Consider the following 22,472-nt stretch of genomic DNA (forward strand, 5'->3'; position numbering starts at 1 on the left):
ATAAAAAGGAAGAGCCTGGGTGGGAATATCTGGGCAGGCAGAGCGAATGATATAAATCCCAGTCAAACATGCCAGTGGAGGTCCCTAACCCACTCACCATACCAACCTTCAGGTATTCTCTCAAATTCCTGGTTCTAGAACTTTACATTTTTGCAGGCTCCACTGCCTCATTCTCAGCTCAGGCCCTTCAGCCTCCGGTGGCTGAAGAGCATATATATCACCCCCTTTAAATCACAACTACTGTGTAGAAATTCACACTGAAGGAGAAAGGAAATTATGGAAATACTTTTGCAACCCCCATATGTGGGAAATTAAGCCCAGGTATTGGCTACAACGTCAAATCAACAGGCCAGGTAGGTATTTTTTAGTATGCTAACAGCCTGAAACAAATTGCCTTACCCTACTTACCGTTTTAAAGGAGAAACTTCTTTTGCAATAGAGTCAAGCTTAGGAAAAACTTAACTCTTGAAAATATAATTTTAGTACTGATTTTATTTTGAGTATGGTTATTGTTCCAGCTCCAAATTATCTTTTTACTAATAAGATGAAAGATTTGCTGCAGTCTTACATAGGATTTTCATTATATTTCTGGGACCAAGTAGTCTCTTCTTCAGTAATGTGGCTCCATTTTTACTATGAAAGTCAATAGTATAATTATATTTCAATTTATAAAATTCACTTTACAGCCACATTTTCAAGAACAAATCTCTCTCTTCAGTAAAATAAAGGACACTAAAAGGTAAGTGATCTTGAAAGAGGAAGCAGTTTTAGATGCCTCAGTACAAACTCCTTCCCATTTAGCAACCCACCTAATGACATCCCTCACACTCAGTTCCTGCTAGGATGTTGCCAGCACAGAGAACTCGGAGGAATGGCCCCAACCAAACCTGGACACCTCAAATTATCTCAAGATCTTAGAAGCCTCCTCTGGTATACCAGCCTGTGGTCTAGGCATCTAGAGTGAGTTTTATTTCACTTCCACATGCCAATTTTTAAAATCTCTGAAGGCAGGTTTTATGCCCCATCTGCCTTCTGAAGATCACTTACAATGGACCGTTGAAAGTATATTGTATCCATTAAAAAAATATTTCCTTCCCTTACTATATCTGTCTCTATGTGAAGCAACTGATTTCAGTATCTTGGCCAAATGTCTTGGTACTTATCTACATAATGGAAACAAAAACTGTGTTAAGAGTGAAGAAAAGGTTTTGTTTTGTTTTGTTTTGTTTTGTTTTAGTTTTGGGGGTACTCACTGCAGTGGGAAGCCTGTAGCTCAAGGATCCTAAGTGTTCCTAGCTGACAAGTTCATTTTTCCCAGACTTGAGGAAGCAGGACAGAGTAGACACAAGACCACAGTTATACTAGCACTAGGGCATTAGCCTCTCACTTCTTGGTTGAAGAGCTAAACTTGACTCAGCCCCATCTGGGGCTCAGGTGAGGCTCTGCCCACCAGCAGTGAGGAGAGGACACTGAGAACAGCAGAGAGGAGGCCCTGGATGGCCACAGGACACAACCCTGTCTTCTTGCAGGAAGAAGACCAAGTTGGAGGACTTTTCACAGAACTTTCAACCACCCAGAAATCTCACTATAGTTAAAGAGACTTTTTTTTTTTTTCAGATCAGCAGTTCTCAAAGTGTGGCCTGGGACCCCTGAAGGCCCTGAGATCCTTTTGGGGGTCCACAAAGTTAAAACTATTTTCATAGTAATACTAGGATATCACTTGACTTTTTGACTCTTCTTCTCTCAGGAGTATACAGTGAAGGTTTCCAGGGCTACAGGACATGTAGTATCACAACCATGTGGATATGAAAATCCACCTGCCTTCTATTAAATGAGACATTAGAGAGATTTGCAAAAATGTAAAACAATACCATTATTCTCAATGAGTATTTTTATCTTGGAAAACATAATTTTTTTTTCATGTTTATTTATTTTGAGAGAGAGAGAGAGAGAGAGAGAGAGAGAGAGAAAGCATGAGCATGGGAAGGGCAGACAGAGAGGGAGAGAGAGAATCGTAAGCAGGCACCGCACTATCAGCACAAAGCCCTATGTGGGGCTTGAACCCACGAACCAGGAGATCATGACCTCAGCGGAAATCAAGAGTCAGATGCTTAACCGACTGAACCACCCAGGCTCCCCCATACTTACTTTTTAATAAAAATGTTATTTATGTTACCATGTAATGGGGTTTATTACTCTTATTTAACAATAAACTAATACATATTTTTGAAATGTCTCCATTTAAATTCCTAATATATTAAATATCAGTAGTTATAACTCACATTAACAAAAGCTGTTTGGGTCCTCATTTTGTAAAGGGGTCTTGAGATTTTACAAAAAAATTGAGAAAAACTTATTTAGATTAATAAGCAAACAACTGTGAGGTTCAAGAAGTAGAAAATTATTGCCATTCACACCAGGAGTGAATTCGTTTAAACGGTCTGCTTTCCTATTACCTGACTGGGAGGATTGTGAGACTACAAGGGGCAAAAACAAGGGGTAAGTTCAAAGAATGGACAAAGCCTAGATGGGTAAGATATCTTGGTATCAAAAGACACAGGGATGGAGAAGGGTAGAGAAAAGGCGATTGAAAGAGAAAGTGGAGTAGAGGGTAACAAAGAAAAGTGCAGATCATAATTTGCAAGGTGCCTGAGAAGGGGTAAGGAAGGGAAGGTCACAAGGGTAAAAGAAGGAGTTGCAAAGGAAGTGGAAATGAGCAGAGAGGGAGGTCCCAGGATCTCCCTCAACTTTGTGGAACCCGAAGATAGCCCTGTACACACCAGGGCATGGCTTACCTCATGAGGAATGTAGTCAGGAGGCAGTTTGCTCAGCATATCTTCAGATAATCTATAAACAATGGCTTCCCGGGTCTCTCCGACTCCCCCTCCACTCTCTTTGGGTTGAATGTTGGTAATTGTTTCAAGAACAGCAGAAGCAGTGTTACTCTGATACCTGACAAAAGAGTGAACTGTTCAGAATGTAGCAGGGAAATGTACCTTCAGAGATAATTATTAAAGCTAAAATGAACTGATACGATCACTTCAAGCCACACTGAGAAAAAGGAGGGGGGTGGAGGGAAGGAAACTTTATAATCAACCCACAGGAATGAAAAAAAGTAGAGATTCATTCTGCCTGCTAACTATTGCCTCCTAACAAGACATGGAGAACATTACAGAAGTGAAAGGGTCTCCATCTTCAGAGAAAGAGATTCCACAAATGTTCTTGGCAACCCAAAGCAGTACTATCTAATTTTGCTTGTCACACTAACCTGCAAACCTCATGCTGGACAACCAACACACCTCCTCTTATTTTCTCCCACTTAAAGACTGGTCATAAGAATCTATAATTATATGGTAATTTGTTAGGTCAAAGAGAATCACTCATAATTCCTCTGTGAATTACAAATTATTAACATTTCATTGTTTTTTTTTTTTGTTTTGTTTTCTCACTTTACCACTGGTTTTATGATTTCCAAAGTAATCTATTGGCATCCATCTGCTCCACCAGTCTAAAAATCCCACTCATCTTTAAAATCCATGTGTCCAGGGGCACCTGGGTGGTTCAGTCGGTTAAGCATCTGACTCTTGGTTTAGGTTCAGGTCATGACCTCATGGTTTGTGAGTTCGAGCCCCACATCAGGCTCCATGCTGACAGTGTGGAGCCTGCTTGGGATTCTATCTCTCCCTCCCTCCCTCTCTCTCTCTCTCTCTCTCTCTCTCTCTCTCACAAGTAAATAAATAAACTTAAAAAAATTAAATTAAATTAAAATCCATGTACCCAAATAAAGATTTACTATGTACCAGGCACTGAGCTAGGTGCTAGAATATGGTGGTGAACAGGTTCCCCCTGCCCCACCTTGGTGCCTTTCTCTGTCTAGTGGAAGAGGGGTGTATTTGTCAATACCACTTTAATACCTGATGTGGAGGAACAGAATAGAATGCTTTAAAAGAGAATAGTCTGTCTGTGTCTCTCCCTTGTTTTTGTTCTCTCTATATCTCTTCTAGGTCAACCAGATGCTCTGAAGGGTACAAACCTAGTTTTTGTCTTGAAATGGCTGGGCCTAGGGGCGCCTGAGTGACTACGTCAGTTAGGCGTCTGACTTCAGCTCAGGTCATGATTTCACGATTCATGAGTTCAAGCCCCACATCGCGCTCTGTGCTGACAGCTCAGAGCCTGGAGCCTGCTTCCGATTCTGTGTCTCCCTCTCTCTCTGCCCCTCCCCCGTTCATGCTGTGTCTCTCTCTGTCTCAAAAAAATAAATAAATGTTAAAAAAAATTAAAAAAAAATATTTTTTAAAAAATTAAAAAAAAAAAGAAATGGCTGGGTCTGGACACACAGATGGTGTGTGTGCATCAGTGTGAGAGTCAGTAGGATATTAAAGTCCCCTACTATTACTGTATTGCATTGTACTATTGTACTATTGCTGTATTGCTGTCAATATCTCCCTTTTGGTCTGTTAGTATTTGCTTAGGTGCTTATAAGTTGGGTGCACAAATATTTACCAATGTCATATCTTCTTGTTGGATTGACCCCTTTATCATTATGTAACGACCATCTTTGTCTTTTATTACAGTCTTTGTTTAAAAGTCTATTTTGTCTGATGTAACTACCCAAGTTTTCTTTCAGTTTCCACTTACATAAACCATCACTTTCTGTTCCTTCACTTGCAGTCTGTGTGTGTTCTTACATTTGAAGGCAGCACATAGATGTGTCTTTTTTTAATCCATTCAGCTACTCTATGTCTTTTTTTTATAATATGAAATTTACTGTCAGATTGGTTTCCATACAACACCCAGTGCTCATCCCAACAGGTGCCCTCCTCAATACCCATCACCCATCCTCCCCTCCCTCCCACCCCCCATCAACCCTCAGTTTATTCTCAGTTTTTAAGAGTCTCTTATGGTTTGCCTCCCTCCCTCTCTAACTTTCTATGTCTTTTGATTGGAGAATTTAGCCCATTTACATTTGAAGTAATTATCGATAGGTATGTGCTTATTGCTATTTTGTTAATTGTTTTCTGATTGTTTTGTAGTTCTTCCCTGTCCTTTTCCTCTTCTGCTCTCTTCCCTTGTGGTTTGATGACTTTCTGCAGTGTTATGCTTAGATTCTTTTCCTATTATCTTTTGTGTATCTACTACAGACTTTTGTTTTGTTACCATGAGTCTCACATATAACAGCCTATAAATATCACAGTCTGTTTTATGTTGACAGCCAATAAGTAAATAAGGCCTTTTTCACAGGAAGGCTGAGGTTGTGTTTTGGTCTGCTGCGTGTGTCATGCCTTGTGGGAGGAAGCCTATTAAGAACTATCCTTCTAATTGTTTCAGTCCTGTGGGGCCCAGAAATGCAAGCGATCCTGGCCACTAGAGCTAGGCATGCAGGAATATCCTCTGTGTGGGATGTCTGCTGGTTTTAGCAGGGCTATGGGAAAAAGTGGGGCTGGGGTGGCCTACCAGCTTTAGCAGGGCCACAGAAAAGCACTGGGGTTCGAATATCCCGAATAGCACTAGTAAGGCCAACCAGTGTCACCATCCTTAGTGATAGTCCCAACAGGGTCCCTGCCTCTCTAGCAGATGCCTTAAGATTAGCAGGCGAATCTCCTTCACATATGATCTAAGTGCTTTTCAAACTGATGTTTTTTGCTCTGAATCAAGGGGTGAGTGAGTCTGCATAAGAGCCCTGTTCTTGATTCCCTACAGCCCTTTGGGTCTTTTAGACATAAGCCCCATTGGTTTTAAAAGCCAGGAAGTTTGGGGTCTGTCTCTCTGGTACAGGTCCCAATAGCTGGAGTACCTGATGTGGGGCACAAACTCCTTGCTTCCCAAGGAGAAGCTCTGTATTTATGAGATCCCTCTCAATGATGTGTCACTGTGCCAGGGGCAGGGTTTTGGGTGAGACAACATCTGTGCCTCTCCTATTCATCTCAGTGTAGCTCTTTCATGCTTCATTGTGGAGCAGCTACTCAGTTTTCAGGTCTTTTTAAGAAGGAATTGCTTCATATGTAGCTGTAGATTTGGTGTCTCTGTGGGGGTAAGTTAGTTCAGGATATTCCTATGCTGCTATCTTGAACTGCCTCTTCCTGTGAATTCTATCTATCGTCTATCTATCTATTGAAAGAGAGAAAGAGTAAGGCAGGGGCAGAGGGAGAAGGAGAGAGAATCCCAAGCAGGCTCCATGCAGACCCAACATGGGGCTCAATCCTACGACCCTGGGATCATGACCTGAGCCAAAATCAAGAGTTGGACACTCAACTGACTGGACCATCCCAGGTGCCCCAGCCTGTTACTTATTAATTCACTAGGTTTGTTGCATTAATCAACATTCATTCATATCATCTATGTCATTTTAAAAACCTCAAACCAAAAATTTATTTTAAGGTATTTTTAGGAAGTTCTATGTGGCAGCTGGTAAAACCAAACACACACCTGTCCTGGAATAATGTGCCCACAACAAGGTCTCAAAGAATCCAACAGTTAATTTCCAACAGACTTGAGTTAACAATCAAAACTTACAGAACCCATGAAGAAACTAAACAAGAATTTTTATTCTGAGCAAGAGCCAGTAGAAACAACAGAAAGCAGAAACAAACCTGCAAAGATCACAGATAATACATTTTCAGATGTATGTTACAAAGATGTTTTTATTATATCAGGGGGGAAAAAAAGGATGATTGATACTGCATGTATGTTAGCTAACTTGAATTTTAATAAAAATTTAAGAAGAAAAAAAGGATGATTTAAAATGTAAGTATGAAACAGGAAACTCTAAACATGAATAGCATAGAACCTCTGGAAATTTTTTAAAATATTAAAATTGAAAACCTGTATTAGTTTTTTATTGCTGCTAGAACAGATTACCACAAAATAAGAAGCTTAAAACAACACAAATTTATTATCTTACCGTTCTTTAGTTAATAAGCCTGACATAGTACTCATTGGGCTAAAATCAAATTGTCAGCATGGCTGAGTTCCTTTCTGTAGGCTGCTGGGGAAGATCCATTTCCTTGTTCATTTGAGTTGCTGGAAGAATTCACTTTCTTACTGAGGTCCCCAATTCTTTGCTAGCTGTCAGGTGAGGGCCCTTCCTAGCTTCCTCAGGCCATCTGCATCCTTTGGCTCATGGCCCCCTTCCTATATCTTCAAAGATCACAAAGGCAGGTCAAGTTCCTTTCTTGCTTTGTATCTTTCCCCCTGCTTCTATTTCATCTCTCTGACCCACTCTTCCTCCTCCATCTCCCACTTCTAAGGTTCATTTGATTAAATTGGGCCTTTGATATTCTACAATAACATCCCCATCTCAAGGTCCTTACCCTTAAGAAAATCTGTAAAATCCTTTGTGCCACATAAGGTCACATGTATACAGGTTCTGGGGATTGGGATGTGGATATCTTTGGGGGTCATTATTCTGCCCACCATAACAGTTAACAATGAGTCAGATAGCAGATTAGATTCAGCCAAATAAATAATTAGGAAACCGGAAAATAGATCTGCAGACATTATCCAGAATGCCACAGAGGGGAAAACAAATAGGGAATGTGAAAGAGAAGTTAAGAGACATATAGGATAGAGTGATACGTTCTAACATACATCTCAGGCAAGCTTCAGAAAGATAGAAGAGAGAGAATAAAAAAGATAATAAGGGGTAGAATAATGACTGGGAATTGATGAAAGACCTGAATCCTCAAGTTCAGGAAATTCAATGCCTCCTAAGTAGGATAAACAAATAAATAAATAGAAATCATATGTAGACATATCACAGTGAAATTGTAAAACACTCAAAACAAAGTGAATATCTTAAAACCAACGAGAGAGAAAAAAGATTATCTAGAAAGAAATGACAATTAGACTGATGGCCAATCCTCAACAACAGCAATGGAAGCCAGAAGAAAATGGCAGAGTGTGCTGCATATGTTAGGATAAAATAACTATAAAACAAGAATTGTATACCAAGCAAAATTATCTTTCAAGAATAGGGGCGCCTGGGTGGCTTAGTCGGTGAAGCGTCCGACTTCAGGTCAGGTCATGATCTTGCAGTTTGTGAATTCAAGCCCCGTGTCAGGCTCTGTGCTGACAGCTCAGAGCCTGGAGTCTGCTTCAGATTCTTTTCCCTCTCTCTCTGTCCCTCCCCTGCTCATGCTCTGTCTCTCTTTCAACAATAAATAAACACTAAAAACAAAAAAGAATGAACACAACACAAAAAATTTAAACAGACATTTCACAAACAAAAGCTATATTAAGGCCAATAAACACATGAAAAGATGCTCATTATTTACATAAAAAATGCAAATTAAAACCACAATGAGATAGGACTTCAGACTTACAAGAATGATTATAATAAAAAAGGAGACAATAACAAGTGTTGGCAAGAATCAGAGAAACTTGAACCCTCATACATTGTTGGAGGGTATTGTAAAATGGTGCAGCCACGTTGGAAAACAATTTAGTAGTTTCTAAAAATGTTAAGAATAGGTTAAACATATTATCCAATAATTATATTTCCAATTATCTATTCAAGAGAAATGAAAAGACATAGCTACACAAAGACTTGTACGTGAATGTTCATGGCAGCAAAAAGTGGAAATTACCCATGTTCATCAGCTTTTAAATAGATAAACAAAATGTGGTATGTTCATATATTGGAATACTGTTTGACAATAAAAGCAATGAAGTGCTGATCCATGCTACAACACGGGTGAGCTTCAGAAACATTATACTAAGTGAAAGAATGCATCCACCAAAGACCACATAGTATATGATTCCAGTTACAGGAAATGTCCAGAAAGGCAAATCTATAGAGACATAAATAAGTGGTTGCCTAAGGCTGAGTGGGGGTGGTAGTGAGACCTGATTACAAATGGACATGAGGATTCTTTTCAGGGGTGATGGTAATATTCTAAAATTAGGTGGTGGGTGATAGTCACAGAAGTTTGTAAACTTAATAAAAATAATTGAACTGACCACTAAAAATGAATCAATTTATGATAGGCAAATTGTAAGTCAATAAGGTGCTTTTTTGTTTGTTTGTTTTTACAAAGGAGGGCAAAATAAGACATTGAAGGAAATTCTAAAGGATACACTTCAGAAAAGATAATTATTCTGGTGGAAGGTTTGTGGTAGTAAAGATTGGGTGAATGCATGGGCAAATGTAAACATCATTATGGCATAAAACAATAATTATATTTTTAATTGTGGGTTTATAAAAAAAAAAAAGATAAAATTAAAATATTGGGATGCCAGGAGGTGAGTAACTATAGTTAAAATTACCTAAGAGATTTTTATTGAGAGGAGGGTAAAGATACTAATTAAAAATTTTTTTGATGTTTATTTATTTTTGAGAGAGAGAGAGAGAGAGAGAGAGAGAGAGAAACAGAGTACGAGCAGGGGAGGGGTAGAGAGAAGGGGAGACACAGAATCTGACCAAAGCAGGTTCCGGGCTCTGAGCTGTCAGCACAGAGCCTGACACGAGGCTTGAATCCATAAACGTTGAGATCATGACCTGAACCGAAGTCGGATGCTTAACTGATTAAACCACCCAGGTGCCCCAAGATACTAATTTTACACTTAATTAATATTGGATGTTAAAATTTCTAGGGTAACCAGTAAAAAAATAGAAATAGTACATAAATTCCAAACTAGCACAGGGACAAAAGTAGAATGAAAAAAATTCATATTCAGCAAGAAGTCAAAGACAAGGAAGATGGAGCAAAATACAGAAATGGTGGTGCAAAATAAGCAACATTTTATATTTTATACACATGTTATAAATACTCATGTATTTAACCCTCAATCAGTTTTTTAAAAAAATAACAAGTGTACAAAGATGTATGTACAAGGCTGTTTGTAATGGTATCTGTAATAATAAATCCTGGTAAAGCCCTATAAAAATCTATACAGTCAGTAAAAATGTGATGTAGCTCTCTATTAATTGGTAAGTTGAGGTTATTGAATTGAGATTACAGAATGAAATAGCATGGTACATTCTGTTTTATAAAACATTCTGTTTTATACTCCACTGTATACATATGCCTCATCAATCAATAGTCACTTAGGTTGGTTCTATATCTTGGCTATTGTAAAAAATGCTGCAATTAAAATTATTACTCAGCCATACAAAAGAATGAGATCTTGCCATTTGTGATAACATGGATGGACCTACAGGGTATTATGATAAGTGAAAGAAATCAGATGGAGAAAGACAAATACCATATTTCCCTTACATGTGGAATCTAAAAACACAAAACAAAACAAAACAAAACAGCAGAAACTGACACATGAAAAAAGACAACAGACTGGTGGTTGCCAGAGCAGAGGGGGTTGGGAGGATGGGCAAATTGGGTAAAGGGGAGTGGAAGGTACAGGTTTCCAGTTATGGAATGAATAAGTCGTGAGGATGAAAGGTATAGCATGTGAATATAGTCAATAGGATTGTACTAGCGTTGTATGGTGACAAATTGTAGCTACACTTGTGGTGAGCAAGGCATAATGCATAGAGTTGTCAGATCACTATGTTGTTGTAAACCCGAAACTAATATAACATTGTGTGTCAACTATACTTCGATAAAAAAAAATAGCATGTTACAAAAACCTAATATTCTGTTAACATTGTGCATGTAAGCATGGAAAAGATCTGGAAGGGTATTTTTATAGTGGGATTTTTGTATGAGCTTGTGCTGTGATTATTACTTTCTGCTTTCTACAATGTTTGTTTTTCTCAGTAAGAAAGTATGATTTTTTATAATAAAGAGTATTAAGACCATTTTCATTTTGAAAATGAGAAAAAATAAGCCCCCAGATGCAAAGCCCACCAAGGACTCAACAGAGATGAATCAGTGACAAATGTTTGAGGTTCATTGAAACGCATCTTACAAATCCCTAGTAATCTTTGTGCCCCACCAGAAAGGCCCTCTTCTACCTTTCCTCACAGCATTTGGAAAGAAAGAATTACACCTTTCTCTTTTTCATCTCTAGCATGAATTGTGCAAATTTACTCACTAAGGAGCTACTGCTAAAATTACCCAGGCTTCTTTGCTTATGAAAAAGCCACATCTTGTGTCAATAGAGGAAATTCTATTCAGCTAGACTTTAATTCAATTAGGAAATCAGCTGAAGAGTGAAAGAGAGGCTGTGTCTTTAGAATTTTCTTTTTTTAAAGTTTTTAAAAATATTTATTTATTTTTGAGAGAGAGAGAGAGAGAGAGACAGAGTGAGAGCGGGGGGAGGGGCAGAGAGAGAGGGAGACACAATCCGAAGCAAGATCCAGGCTCTGAACTGTCAGCACAGAGCCCAACGAGAGGCTCGATCTCATGGACCATGAAATCATGACCTGAGCCAAAGTTGGATGCTCAACTGACTGAGCCACCCAGACTCTGCAAGAATTTTCATTTGATTAGCAGGTAGAATAATGCATCTGGCCCCAAATGTACATATCCAAGCAACTGCATCCTTTCCAAAAGTTGTGGCTAAGGTAAATACATCTGCCACTATGCTCTATGAGCTGGACGTACAGTCAGCTACAGTGATTATGAGGGTTCTTTGTCAAACCCAGTGAATGTTTGTAACCCAACCAGAGTTGGTGTATTAACTCCATATTACCTTTAAACATATGAGTTTCACAATAAGGGCCAATAAGGTAAAAGCTGATGTTGAATAAAATTAAATGAAAATTGATTTTGTATAATTTTACACAGAATTTAAAATTCATTTTTTTATTATTTTTTGATGAGCAACCTCTACTCAGCTGTTGGGAGTTTTAGAATATCCTCCCAAAGACATTCATTTAAAAAGTTGAAAGATGACCAAATCAGGCACACACAAAATTGAACATGTATATTGGTAATTAAAAATTCTAGTAAAATGGGACAAAAAGCACTTGCAACTCATTCCTGAATTTTGAAGTATGGTGCTATCCCAGTTTTTAAAGGTCATATAAAGTATAAGATACAAGTAACTCCTAAGGGGAAAACCTGTGAAAATAGCTAATGTGACAACAAAATGGAGTCATCAAAAGTCAAGGATCTACATATTATTATACACAGTTCTCAGAAATGTAAACTTCTATGTGATTTATATTCTAGCATTAGATCTTATTCTAGCATTAGATACAGTAAAGACAGACAATGCTGGCAGACTGCTGTGTTAGAGAAGATGTAGGTATCACTGTCACTGTCTCACTGAGGGCTGTGAAACTCCAAGCAAGTCTGGATAACATGAAACCTCTGGCTTTATCATAATCTCCACATATCCATATTTCTGCTGACTCCCAGGACTCCCTGTTAGTTAAATCAAACAGTTCCAAAACCCACCTCATTGTTCCCATTCTCCCTTCGCCCCAGTCTGTCCCATCTCCTTTTAACAATATCAGTGTCTTCACCCAGCTGCTGATCTACAGACTTCAGAAATAGTCTCCACCTGATGCCACTCTCCAGCTCTTCCTCGTTTCCAAGGCCTATTTCCACATCACTTCTAGCATCCACCTAGAAATTTCCAGCATCTTCATGGTGCCCCACATCTTGGAAAAACAGTCTCTGCATGTGCATCAGCCTCACGGTTAGGCTGCTCCTTTCTTGAATCCCCTCTCCACCACGCTCCAGACTTGGGTGGACTTGGTCCCGCACACATAGCACATGCACACACTTTACACCGTCATGCCCCTCCTTGGGCTGCTCCTCCATGTATGTGCCCTAAGCTATGCATTTTATTTTCACTATGCTAAATCATTTTATTTTTTTAATTTTTTTTAAATTATATATATTTAAGGTGTACAATTTGATGACTCGATATCTGTATACGCCCTTTACTGCTCATTATCTTCCTCTTTCCTTGCGCTGTCTTTCTTGTCCCCAGGGCTACAGTCCTTTCCTCCCTAATCCTACCCTCCCCTGAGAACTCCTGCACATTCATTGAGTCACAGCTCAGAGGAGGCCTCTCTCGATAGCTTAACTTTAATACCTAAGCTGCAATTTATTGCTCCTTCGCCTTTGTTCTCATAGCATTGTGTGTGTGTGTGTGTGTGTGTGTGCGTGTGTGTGTGTGTGTATGTTATATATAATCCTGATTTTAGAGTCTGTCATGTTGTATTACATAACCATTTGCCACTCATTTATTTTCCCTAATACATGATGACCTCCAAGGGCAAGGACTGCATTTTACTAATCTCTGTATCCTGAGTTGGCTACCAAGTAAGTTCTCAATAAATATTTGTTTGTTGAATTCAGGCCAATTGGCTTGACTTTTATTAAACCTCAAATGTAAAGGAGAGCAATTCTCCAATATTTAAAGGGCATGAAAATTTAATTATTTGTTTCTTCTTATGGTAAAAGCATAGTAAATTATCATTATCACTTCCTGGCACGTTACCTACTATCATTACCTACTTCCTGGCACATTTCCACATACAAAGGGAAACATATATAAGTTCTATGCTCTCAAAACACAGGAGAATCAGAAAGACATCATTTGAGGGTAAAGGACAACTGTTTTCAGTATGATATTTAAGCACAGATCTTTAAAGGTTGAGGAGAATAAAACCACAGTAAATTTCCATTCACACAACAAAAATCAGAGTTCATTCTTTGTGCCTGCTCTAACGCCAAACAAAAGAAGGGAAAGACCTCCTATCTGCGATTCTCAGGAGCTCTTGGCTCACCTCCAGTCTGTTGCCTCTTTGGAAATACACTCTGCACCAGAGGCTGAGTGCCAACAGTGGACACCACTGCAGACATGACCATCATGCTCTTGGCCGGCACTGGCCATGTTCACCAGTGCTCCAGGGAGGGGCCAATGGATATGCTACTGCTGCTAGATCTCACCTAAGAAGTCATTTTCTCGGTGGCTGATTTTATTTTTTTTTATGAGGTGATATGAAAATAGTCCTCAGGACATGGATGTGGGTACGAAGTCCTGAAAAGCTGACCCATTTTGCAGAAGAGCTAGACAAGATCTCCAGATCACCTCCCCACCACATATTTTATGAGGCACAGGATGCCAGGGCTGTACAACTCACATTTCTTTATCCACAATGTGATTTTATGTTTGCTGAGTGAGGAAAGGCAGAAGCCTAGTTAGCTAGCTATTATGGAGAACTGTGAATATCTCTATATGCCTCAAAAGCCTTTCAGGCTTTCAGGAAAACAGTCCCTACAAATGTTCTGAGAAGAACGAGAACTATAATACTCCAAGAGCTTTGGTTCCAAGTTACTTCTAGAAGAAAATTTCTCTTTGGAGCTAAGTATGGGAAGAAGCTCATATCAGTCTTGTAGCTTGGTGGTTTGGGGCAATTGTCTAGGTCACCTCTGTTGGGTGGCAGTCAGGGTCTTGGCTGATAAAAATGCAAAACAAATGCAAAACAGAACTGTCTATAAATAAGCAATTAACCATCTAATGAGATATTAGTGCACTATCACATCCAAATCAGCCTACGTTCATATACATCTTTGCATATGAGATAACAATAAACATACATTTTTAATAGAAATCTGAAACTCAAATTTCAGCTAATGCTAAAAAGAATACAATTAAATTCATCCTGCATACAAATGAATATAAAAGTTGTAATAAGACATCTGATAAATTTCAGAAGGTAGAAAAATATGCATAATCGTTAATGAGAAAAAGAGCGAAAATAAATAACAGTTTCTGACATTGAGATAGTTGAATTTGCAGAGTCCTTGGTAGCTTATAAATCTAGATAATAAAATGTGAATAAACTATGCATTTTTATGGTTTCTGTCGCCAAGGTATCTAAGCCCTTGGGAGAGATTTTACTTATTTTAAAGCATTTATTCAGCTGTATTTCCCACCCACCCTCCTCAGGGATCCTGCATTCTTAAGGAAGAGAAAGAATCATTATCTCTTTTTGCAAACTTCTCTCTTCTCTCAAATTTGTGGATGCTAACTTCAGAGTGCAGATTCTATAAGCAGGGACATAGAGTTCCCCACCATGGCCCAATGACAGCCCATGAGCTCATCTGAAAGAGTAATGTTGAACAGGGTGCACAATCAGATAAACTGATCAGGATTCTTCTAGCTGGGGACATTCACACAGATTTCTCACTGTATCTTAGAGAGTCCACCCCCCTCTTGTACCTTCGAGTATTATTTCTGTACAAATACCTTGAAACTTCTCACCTGGGCTCCAATCCACGTTTCTTCCCCACTCAGACATCCCTTTGTCTTTCCTAATTCAACACACCCAAACCGGACTCTGCAATGTCCCCTCAAATGCACTCCTGTTTCAAACTCCACCACCATCCCAGCCACCAGACCAGAAATGTCAGGGGAGGCTTCAATTCCTTCTTTCATTTCACGCAGAACTTGGGAGAGTCACCTCTTGCTGGAATGGGAAGGGTGGCCTTAGGAGGAGACCAGGGGTAGGTTTTAGCTGAGAAGCTTCATTTGCTATTGCTTACTGCCTCCTGGTGGCTGGTGAGGGAACAGCGAGGGGTTGGAGTGCAGCTCTCCAGGAAGGTCCGCTCAAATGTCTACAACCCCAGACACCACATATTTCAGAGCCCAGAGGAAAGAAGAATCAAACCTAGGGCAAAGCTCATCCAGAGACTAAGAAAATGACCACGCGCAGAGCTACTACTTGAGCAGGAACCAAAAATGGACCACGGTCCCTGGGAGGAGGAGTAGAGGTGTGAGTGGGGAAGACCCTAGGGCGGACCAGGTGGGAAGTTAAGAATGAAGAGAGATCAGGGGAGGAGGGCCACAGGTCTTACAGGCCAACTAGTTGTCTAGGAGATTTAAGGCAGAGGCCCAGCAGTTTCTACTTGACCTCACTCAGTGTGATGAGAGACTGCAAGATCCTGACACTCGATTTTGGGAAAAGATAGCTGTGGCATCTATAGCATGCCTGCCAGTGATGGCATATAGGCCTTTGGACAGAGCGGTAAAGAGAGCTGCCAAAAGACACAGAAGGCTCGCTGTGCTCTCTACCCCTCAGATAGCAACGAATGGATGAAAACGACACACGATTCTCTCTACTCACTAAATCCCACCAGTCTCCATCGGGACGCGTCCTGCAGCTTTGCTCTACCCTCTCCATCCTCTCATCATCCCTCATCTCAGCCTGCGTCAATCCACATCCAGATTTATCCACAGGGTCTCCAAGACAGTCTCAGTCTAAGTAGCCTCCAAATATAGGGAAACGTACTCCATTTCACTCAAAATAAGAGAATACAAACTAAAACTATGCCGAGATACCATTTCTCACTTGTCATATTGGTGAAAATTCAGAAGTTTCACCCACACTCTGTTGATGAGGCTGTGAAGAAAGGGCCTCGTCATGTTGTTGGTGAGAGTGAATAGCCCTATGGAAGGGGGGTTGGCAATATTTACTAAGCCCTGATATAGCAACTCTACCTGTACCAAATTACCCTAAAAATACATCTCCAACCACACGAGAAACCAGAACCATGAGATCATTAATTGAGGAATTATTTGGGGTAGCAAAATATTGGAAACAACCTAAATGCCCACCCATAGGAGAATGGATGAATAAACTATGATACATGTTAACAATGGAGGAGCATGCAGGTGTAAAAAAAAAAATAGTGAGGAAGACATGGGAACATAGAATGGAGTGATTACAAGATACATTTTTAATTGGAGAAGACAAGACACAAAATTATATATATATATATAATATATATATATTATATATATATATATAATATATATATATTATATATATATAGTATGACAACTTCATTTAAGAAAAAAGGTAATAAGAACATATGTGTATCTATGTATGAGAAAAAAGAAACAGGGACGATAACCCAGAAACAAATGCATTTGTTTGCCCGTAGAGGAAAGGGGAAATGGGTTGGAAAGGTGTGAGAATACCTTATTATGTAGTTGTGACTTTCAAGCCATGCCCGTGTCTCACATATTTAAAATAACCAACAGGGAGGGACAAAAACTCAGTGTAATATGAACAGAAACAAATGAATGTACCTATCTACCTAACTGATAGCATAACCACACAGAAGAAACAATCTGAGTGAGTTTTGAATATAGTACTCTGACAACCTCAACTGGATGTATTCTAGGGACAAAAAGAACTGCAAAGAAATCTTGACCTCCACTTAATACATTTGTTGTTGATAGTGGTATTGGTGGAGTGATTCGGAGCAAATGAGTAAATATATTGAACTTCCTGGGAACCAGAGTTCTTCCCATGGGAGAAAGGAGATAACAATACTGAAATGAGGGAAGACAAGGAAGAGACATGAGGTGAACATTTGGAATTGGAGTTATTAGTATTAGCTCATGATGTTTTTAAAAGTGCTTATTTCTTAGCTCTGTCCATTGAGAGGGGTTACAAGTGCGCGCACGCACACACACACACACACACACGCACAGAAATAGATGTCACATACAGATGTAACTGTAGATATATAAATATACAAAAATATACATACAGAAAGAGAAAATGCAAATGGTACAAAATGTTAACGATTGGTGACTCTGGGTGAAGGGTCTGTAGTGTTGACTGTACTTGCAACTTTTCTGAGGGTTTGTAATAGTTCAAAATAAAAAGTCAAGGGAAAAAAATCTCTACCATCGCCTCCCATCTGGATTACATTTTAGTTGCACTTCTCTGGACCTTTTCTTCTTCTTCTTCTTCTTCTTCTTCTTCTTCTTCTTCTTCTTCTTCTTCTTCTTCTAACATTTATTTATTTTTGAGAGACAGGGAAAGAGCATAAGCAGGGGAGGAGCAGAGAGAGAGGAAGACACAAAATTTGAAGCAGGCTCCAGGCTCTGCGCTGTCAGCACAGAGCCCAATGCGGGGCTCGAACCCACAAACTGTGAAAGCATGACCTGTGCCAAAGTCGGATGCTTACCCGACTGAGCCACCCAGGTGCTCCTGGACCTTCTCTGGTTCTCGTTTATCTTTCTTGAGAGCTGACGGCCCAAACTGCCACAGTCATATGGGTAAGTCAGGATGAGATGATTTCAACCCTGCTTTAATATATATTCCTTGGCAGAATCCTACACAGCGCCCAACAGGATCCGATTCTCTAGGTACCAGCTTTAAATGACTCCTTGGACTCTTGCCAAGGATGAAATCAAAGTTCAGAGTCCTCATACGTGAGCCACTTCAATTACTAATTGACAAGTGCCATTTTTCTGCCCATTCACATGAACTCATGAGCTATTTCTAAAGACCATTCCTGTTCATTAGATTCTTCACAACCCAGAGAAATTTAGTATTGCCGGCACATTCAACAAATATTTCCTGAGCATCAGGCACTGTTTAGCACTAGAGATATGCAGTAAAAATAGACAAAAGTTTCAGACATGATGGTGCTTATGTTTAATGATGGTAGGTAGATGATAGCAAGTATAAATAAGTAAATATGGAGTATGTCCGTTGGTGATACAATCTAAAGAAAAAAGTAGCAAGGAGGATAAAGTCTGGGGTGAGGGCTGGGGAGTGATCTGCAAATTTTAAATAGGGCAGCCAGGGAAGACATCATTGGAAAGGTGACATTTAAGAAAAGGCCGGAAGAGGTGAAAGGGTGAGCCATGAAATCCAGGGGGAAGGACGTTTCGGGAAGTACAAGTATCCCGTGGTGGCGGTGGGGGAGGGCATCTGGCCTGAGTACCAGGAAGCTAGCAGGAGCTAAAGCTGAGCAGTGAGTGAGGGAAAGGGCAGAGGAGGCCAACCTCCTGGGGGCAGGTGGTCTTACTGGGCCTTGCAGGTCACCTGTAGGTCACTGTCTGCCTTTGACCTTGACATGGAGTGAGACAGGAGCCTTAGGAGGGTTCTGAACAGAGGAGTGACGTAGTCTGCCTCAGATTTTTAAAGTTTCAGCCAAAGTAAAACTATTTCTCCGTGTTCCTTCTTTCAGATCATCTTTCAGTTGATTCCAAATGGATCCCCGAGGAATCCTTTTTACTTCTTCACCTCTTTTCTGTCTCCGGCTAACTTATGACAGCCTCTCAAATAACAGCTAGAGCCATCACCAAAGAGGCATCATGGTTCCATCACAGGGTCTGAAGAGTGTTAGCCATTCATGGCTCTTCTGGCTCATGCCCACGTCTTTGAAGGTGAAAAATAGCATGGGAGAGATGGGAGGATCTGGAGAGGTTAGAATTTGTATGGGTGACAAAAGCCAGGAAGCCAAGCCTCATGCAAGGGACAAAGTGTATATTCAGGGGCAGAGAGACAACGCAGCAGAGGGAGGCTGGGACTCCAGGGATGCTGGGCAAGGGCAGGGAACCAGAAGGTGGGAAATGCCTGTGCCCCTTTGCAGAGTTGTTACAGTTGCAGTGGCAGGTGAGTGACTAGGAGAGAGGCACACCCCACTCCTTCTCGATCGGTCATCCCAGCTTAAAATCTGCCAGAGGAGTCTCGCTTTCTCCCATTCCTTGAAACCACTCTCCTAGACACAAACTTCATGGTTCTTCATCGATGGGCCGGAGGCAATGACTATCTGGAGGAGAATCCCAGCTGGGGTTTCTTGGCGCCCTCTCTGTGGAACTGGATAGCCTTGTTTTCAGGCTCCTTCAGCCAAAAGATGGGTCCGAGAAGGGGCTTGGGATTTGGGTGAATTTCTTGTGTCTTCACTCATCATCTCTTACCTCAGCGACCAGAGCAGGGACCTCATGTTGAGCTGAGACCCACAGCCTCTCCTCCCAGCTCTGTATCCATGCTCTGTGCTCTATGCCCATCGTGGGCATTAGTGACAGAAGGAGGCAGGTGAGGAAATAAGGAGACAGGGGCCACAAAAGAGAGGATCAAGCAGAAACACAATTCCTCCTCCTCCTCTCTCTATCCCCCTGGCCTTTTTAGACTCATTATTTTTTTTTTATTTTTTATTTTTTTAAACTTACATCCAAATTAGTTAGCATATAGTGCAGCACTGATTTCAGGAGTAGATTCCTTAGTGCCCCTTACCCATTTAGTCCATTCCCCCTCCCACAGCCCCTCCAGGAACCCTCAGTTTGCTCTCCATATTTATGAGTATGACCATTATTTTTAATGGATTTTGGGGGGGGGGTGTTAGAGGCAAGGAGCTGGGAGACCATTGTCCTATCAGTGGAAGGCATCGATGCCAATAACACCAACTGGTTTAATGACATGGCAGAGGAGAAATAATCAATGCATAAATTAGAGATTTAGCACTGTCATAAACTCCGGAGCATCAGGATTTACTGAGGGAAAAGGAGGCCAAGATATGACAAAGGTGTAATTGGAGGACAGGAAGTGACAATATTTTTCACAGCAAAATAAAAAGAAGTGAAAGGAGAGGAGTTAAGAGAGAAAATGAAATGCACAGTCTCTGCCAGGCTGAGTTACAAATGATTCCTTAAAATATAAAAAAGGCCAGGAACTTACGTGATATCGGCATTAGGGTGCAGCCCAAAGACTTCGGGGTTATCTAGGGATGGCAATGACTGGATGTACTCAAAATACTGATCCAGGGTTTTGCACAAGGGGATTTTATACCCGGTATAAAACTGGAACGATGGTTCAAACATCTTCTCACTGAACCAGACCTATATGGGGGAGAAAATGGAAGAAATAAAAGTGATGAACATCTCAGTGAGAACTGCCACTATAAGGAAGGAAGGGTCACCTTATTTCCATTTTAGTATATTTTTATATTGGGTTTGAAAATACCTTAAGACAATCACTGACAGAAATAATTAGCACAAGTATGAAGAAAAGAGAGAGGCCACACGGCACAAAAACAGTGAAGTCCTAGCCTCTCTTGGACACCAAAGAAGGTACTTGCTAACAGTGAAGAGGAGAGAGCCGGGCTTGCAAGCCTGCTCTCTGCTCCAGGAAACTCACGACCCTCAATCCCACTTTTGAAGACTAATGAGAACACACTGCAGAGGAGATAAGGCAATAACCACAAACACCAGAGAGTATCTGGGCATTTCCACCGCCTCCCTTTGCCCCCAAACAGGGCTCGCGCCAGGGCTGGGGTGGGCGGGGGGAGGCTGTGCTGTGCTCAGGGTGGTTCACAGCAGCCCTGCGCACCACACAAGGCCAGAAAATTTTCTTAACAATTGTCTCCCCTCCTGCCCTGAGCTGGAGAGCTCCCTCTGTTAATTAAGTTATGTCCCTGGCCACAAGAAGCAAATGTATCCAACCGTCTTATTGTTCGCCTTAAGACATCCTTTTCTCATTCCATATGAATTGATTATCTGTAATGTAAAAGCAAGAGAACAAATATATACTTGGTGTGAATAGGCTTATTCTGAAGAGGGGAAAAAAATAATGTTGAATGCCTAGGAGCCAGATTTGAGGCAATGACTTCAGTGTCTAACAGAGCAATTTTCTCAGCAGGAAGGGAAATAATGGGAAGACAGGAGGAACAGAAGTGCAGGCAGGATGCCTGAATCACTGGGAGGATTCAATGCAAAAAGAGATGGGGACTGTGCTTTACTTCAGTCAGTTATACTTTCTCTAGTCCCTTCCTTCCATATCCTTTTTCCAGCTCTTTTTAGGTCCAGTGATTACTCTGAAATGACCTATGAACTGATTCTCTCTTCTGTCTCCTCCCCTCCCCACCCCACCCCCCTCTCCATTTCCATCCTAGTCAACTCCTGCACACAAGGCACAGAGCTTAGGACTGGAACAGAATGAGAAGGTGAGTCACACATGGTTCTTTCCTTCCAGGAGCTTGTGACCCAATGAAGGAATAGGGCAATTACATAATAAACCACAATGCAAAGTGCAATAAGAGGAGAGCCAAAGGAAACAAAAATAAGCAAAGCACTAAGGAAGCTTAAAGCAGGAAGAAAGAATAGACAGCTGGATGTCAGGTAAGGCTTTATCTTGGAGGTGATTTTGGAGAGAAACCTTAAAGGACAGGATTTGATAGGGGATCTAGTGTGACTGGGGAGATGACACCAGCAAAGGCACAGAATAATTGATACAAAAATGTGAGGTGGGTTGAGGGATGAAATCTAGGGTAAACATGTCCAGGTGATGTCTGGGTGATGACTGGTGTTAATTTAAGAAATGAGGAGCAGTTGAAAGCTATTAAAGAGAACAGTGCTATGATCATGGTCATTAATTAGAAAGATTATGTTTGGGGGTGCCTGGGTGGCTCAGTCGGTTAAGCATCTGGCTTCAGCTCAGGTCATGATCTCATGGTTTGTGAGTTTGAGCCCCACGTCGGGCTCTGTGCTGACAGCCCAGAGCCTGGAGCCTGCTTCTGATTCTGTGTCTCCTTCTCTCACTGCACCACTGCTCACACTCTGTCTGTGTGTGTCTCTCTCTCCCTTTCAAAACTAAATAAACATTTTTAAAAATGAAAGATTATGTTTTTAGTGATGTGGATGGTTAGGGAGGATGATGGCCACAAGGTCATTGGCACACAGACAACAGTGACCACACTGAGTTCTCTAGTACCAGCTGACATATATCTATAAAAGCAAAACAGAGTTTCTTCCTGTTTTTCTATCACTTTATTAGTAAACAAACACACACACATCTGAGTTTCGCC

The 22,472-nt window shown here is 40.7% G+C and overlaps 1 protein-coding gene across 5 annotated transcripts in view; it reads right to left on the bottom strand.

The window, feature by feature from the left end:
* The window catches only part of DNAH8 (dynein axonemal heavy chain 8), a 329,266-nt gene that overhangs the window by 22,755 nt on the left and 284,039 nt on the right, over positions 1-22,472 (bottom strand). For all 5 annotated transcript variants that reach the window (XM_053222854.1, XM_053222853.1, XM_027057830.2 and 2 more), the window contains 2 exons: positions 20,348-20,508; positions 2,796-2,952 (listed from right to left, as the gene is read on the bottom strand). In XM_053222854.1, the coding sequence (XP_053078829.1) occupies positions 2,796-2,952; positions 20,348-20,508 (318 nt within the window). The remainder of the gene's footprint in view (positions 1-2,795; positions 2,953-20,347; positions 20,509-22,472) is intronic.

The sequence above is a fragment of the Acinonyx jubatus genome, chromosome B2 (genome assembly GCF_027475565.1).
Source record: "Acinonyx jubatus isolate Ajub_Pintada_27869175 chromosome B2, VMU_Ajub_asm_v1.0, whole genome shotgun sequence".
NCBI classification, from domain to species: Eukaryota; Metazoa; Chordata; class Mammalia; order Carnivora; family Felidae; genus Acinonyx; species Acinonyx jubatus.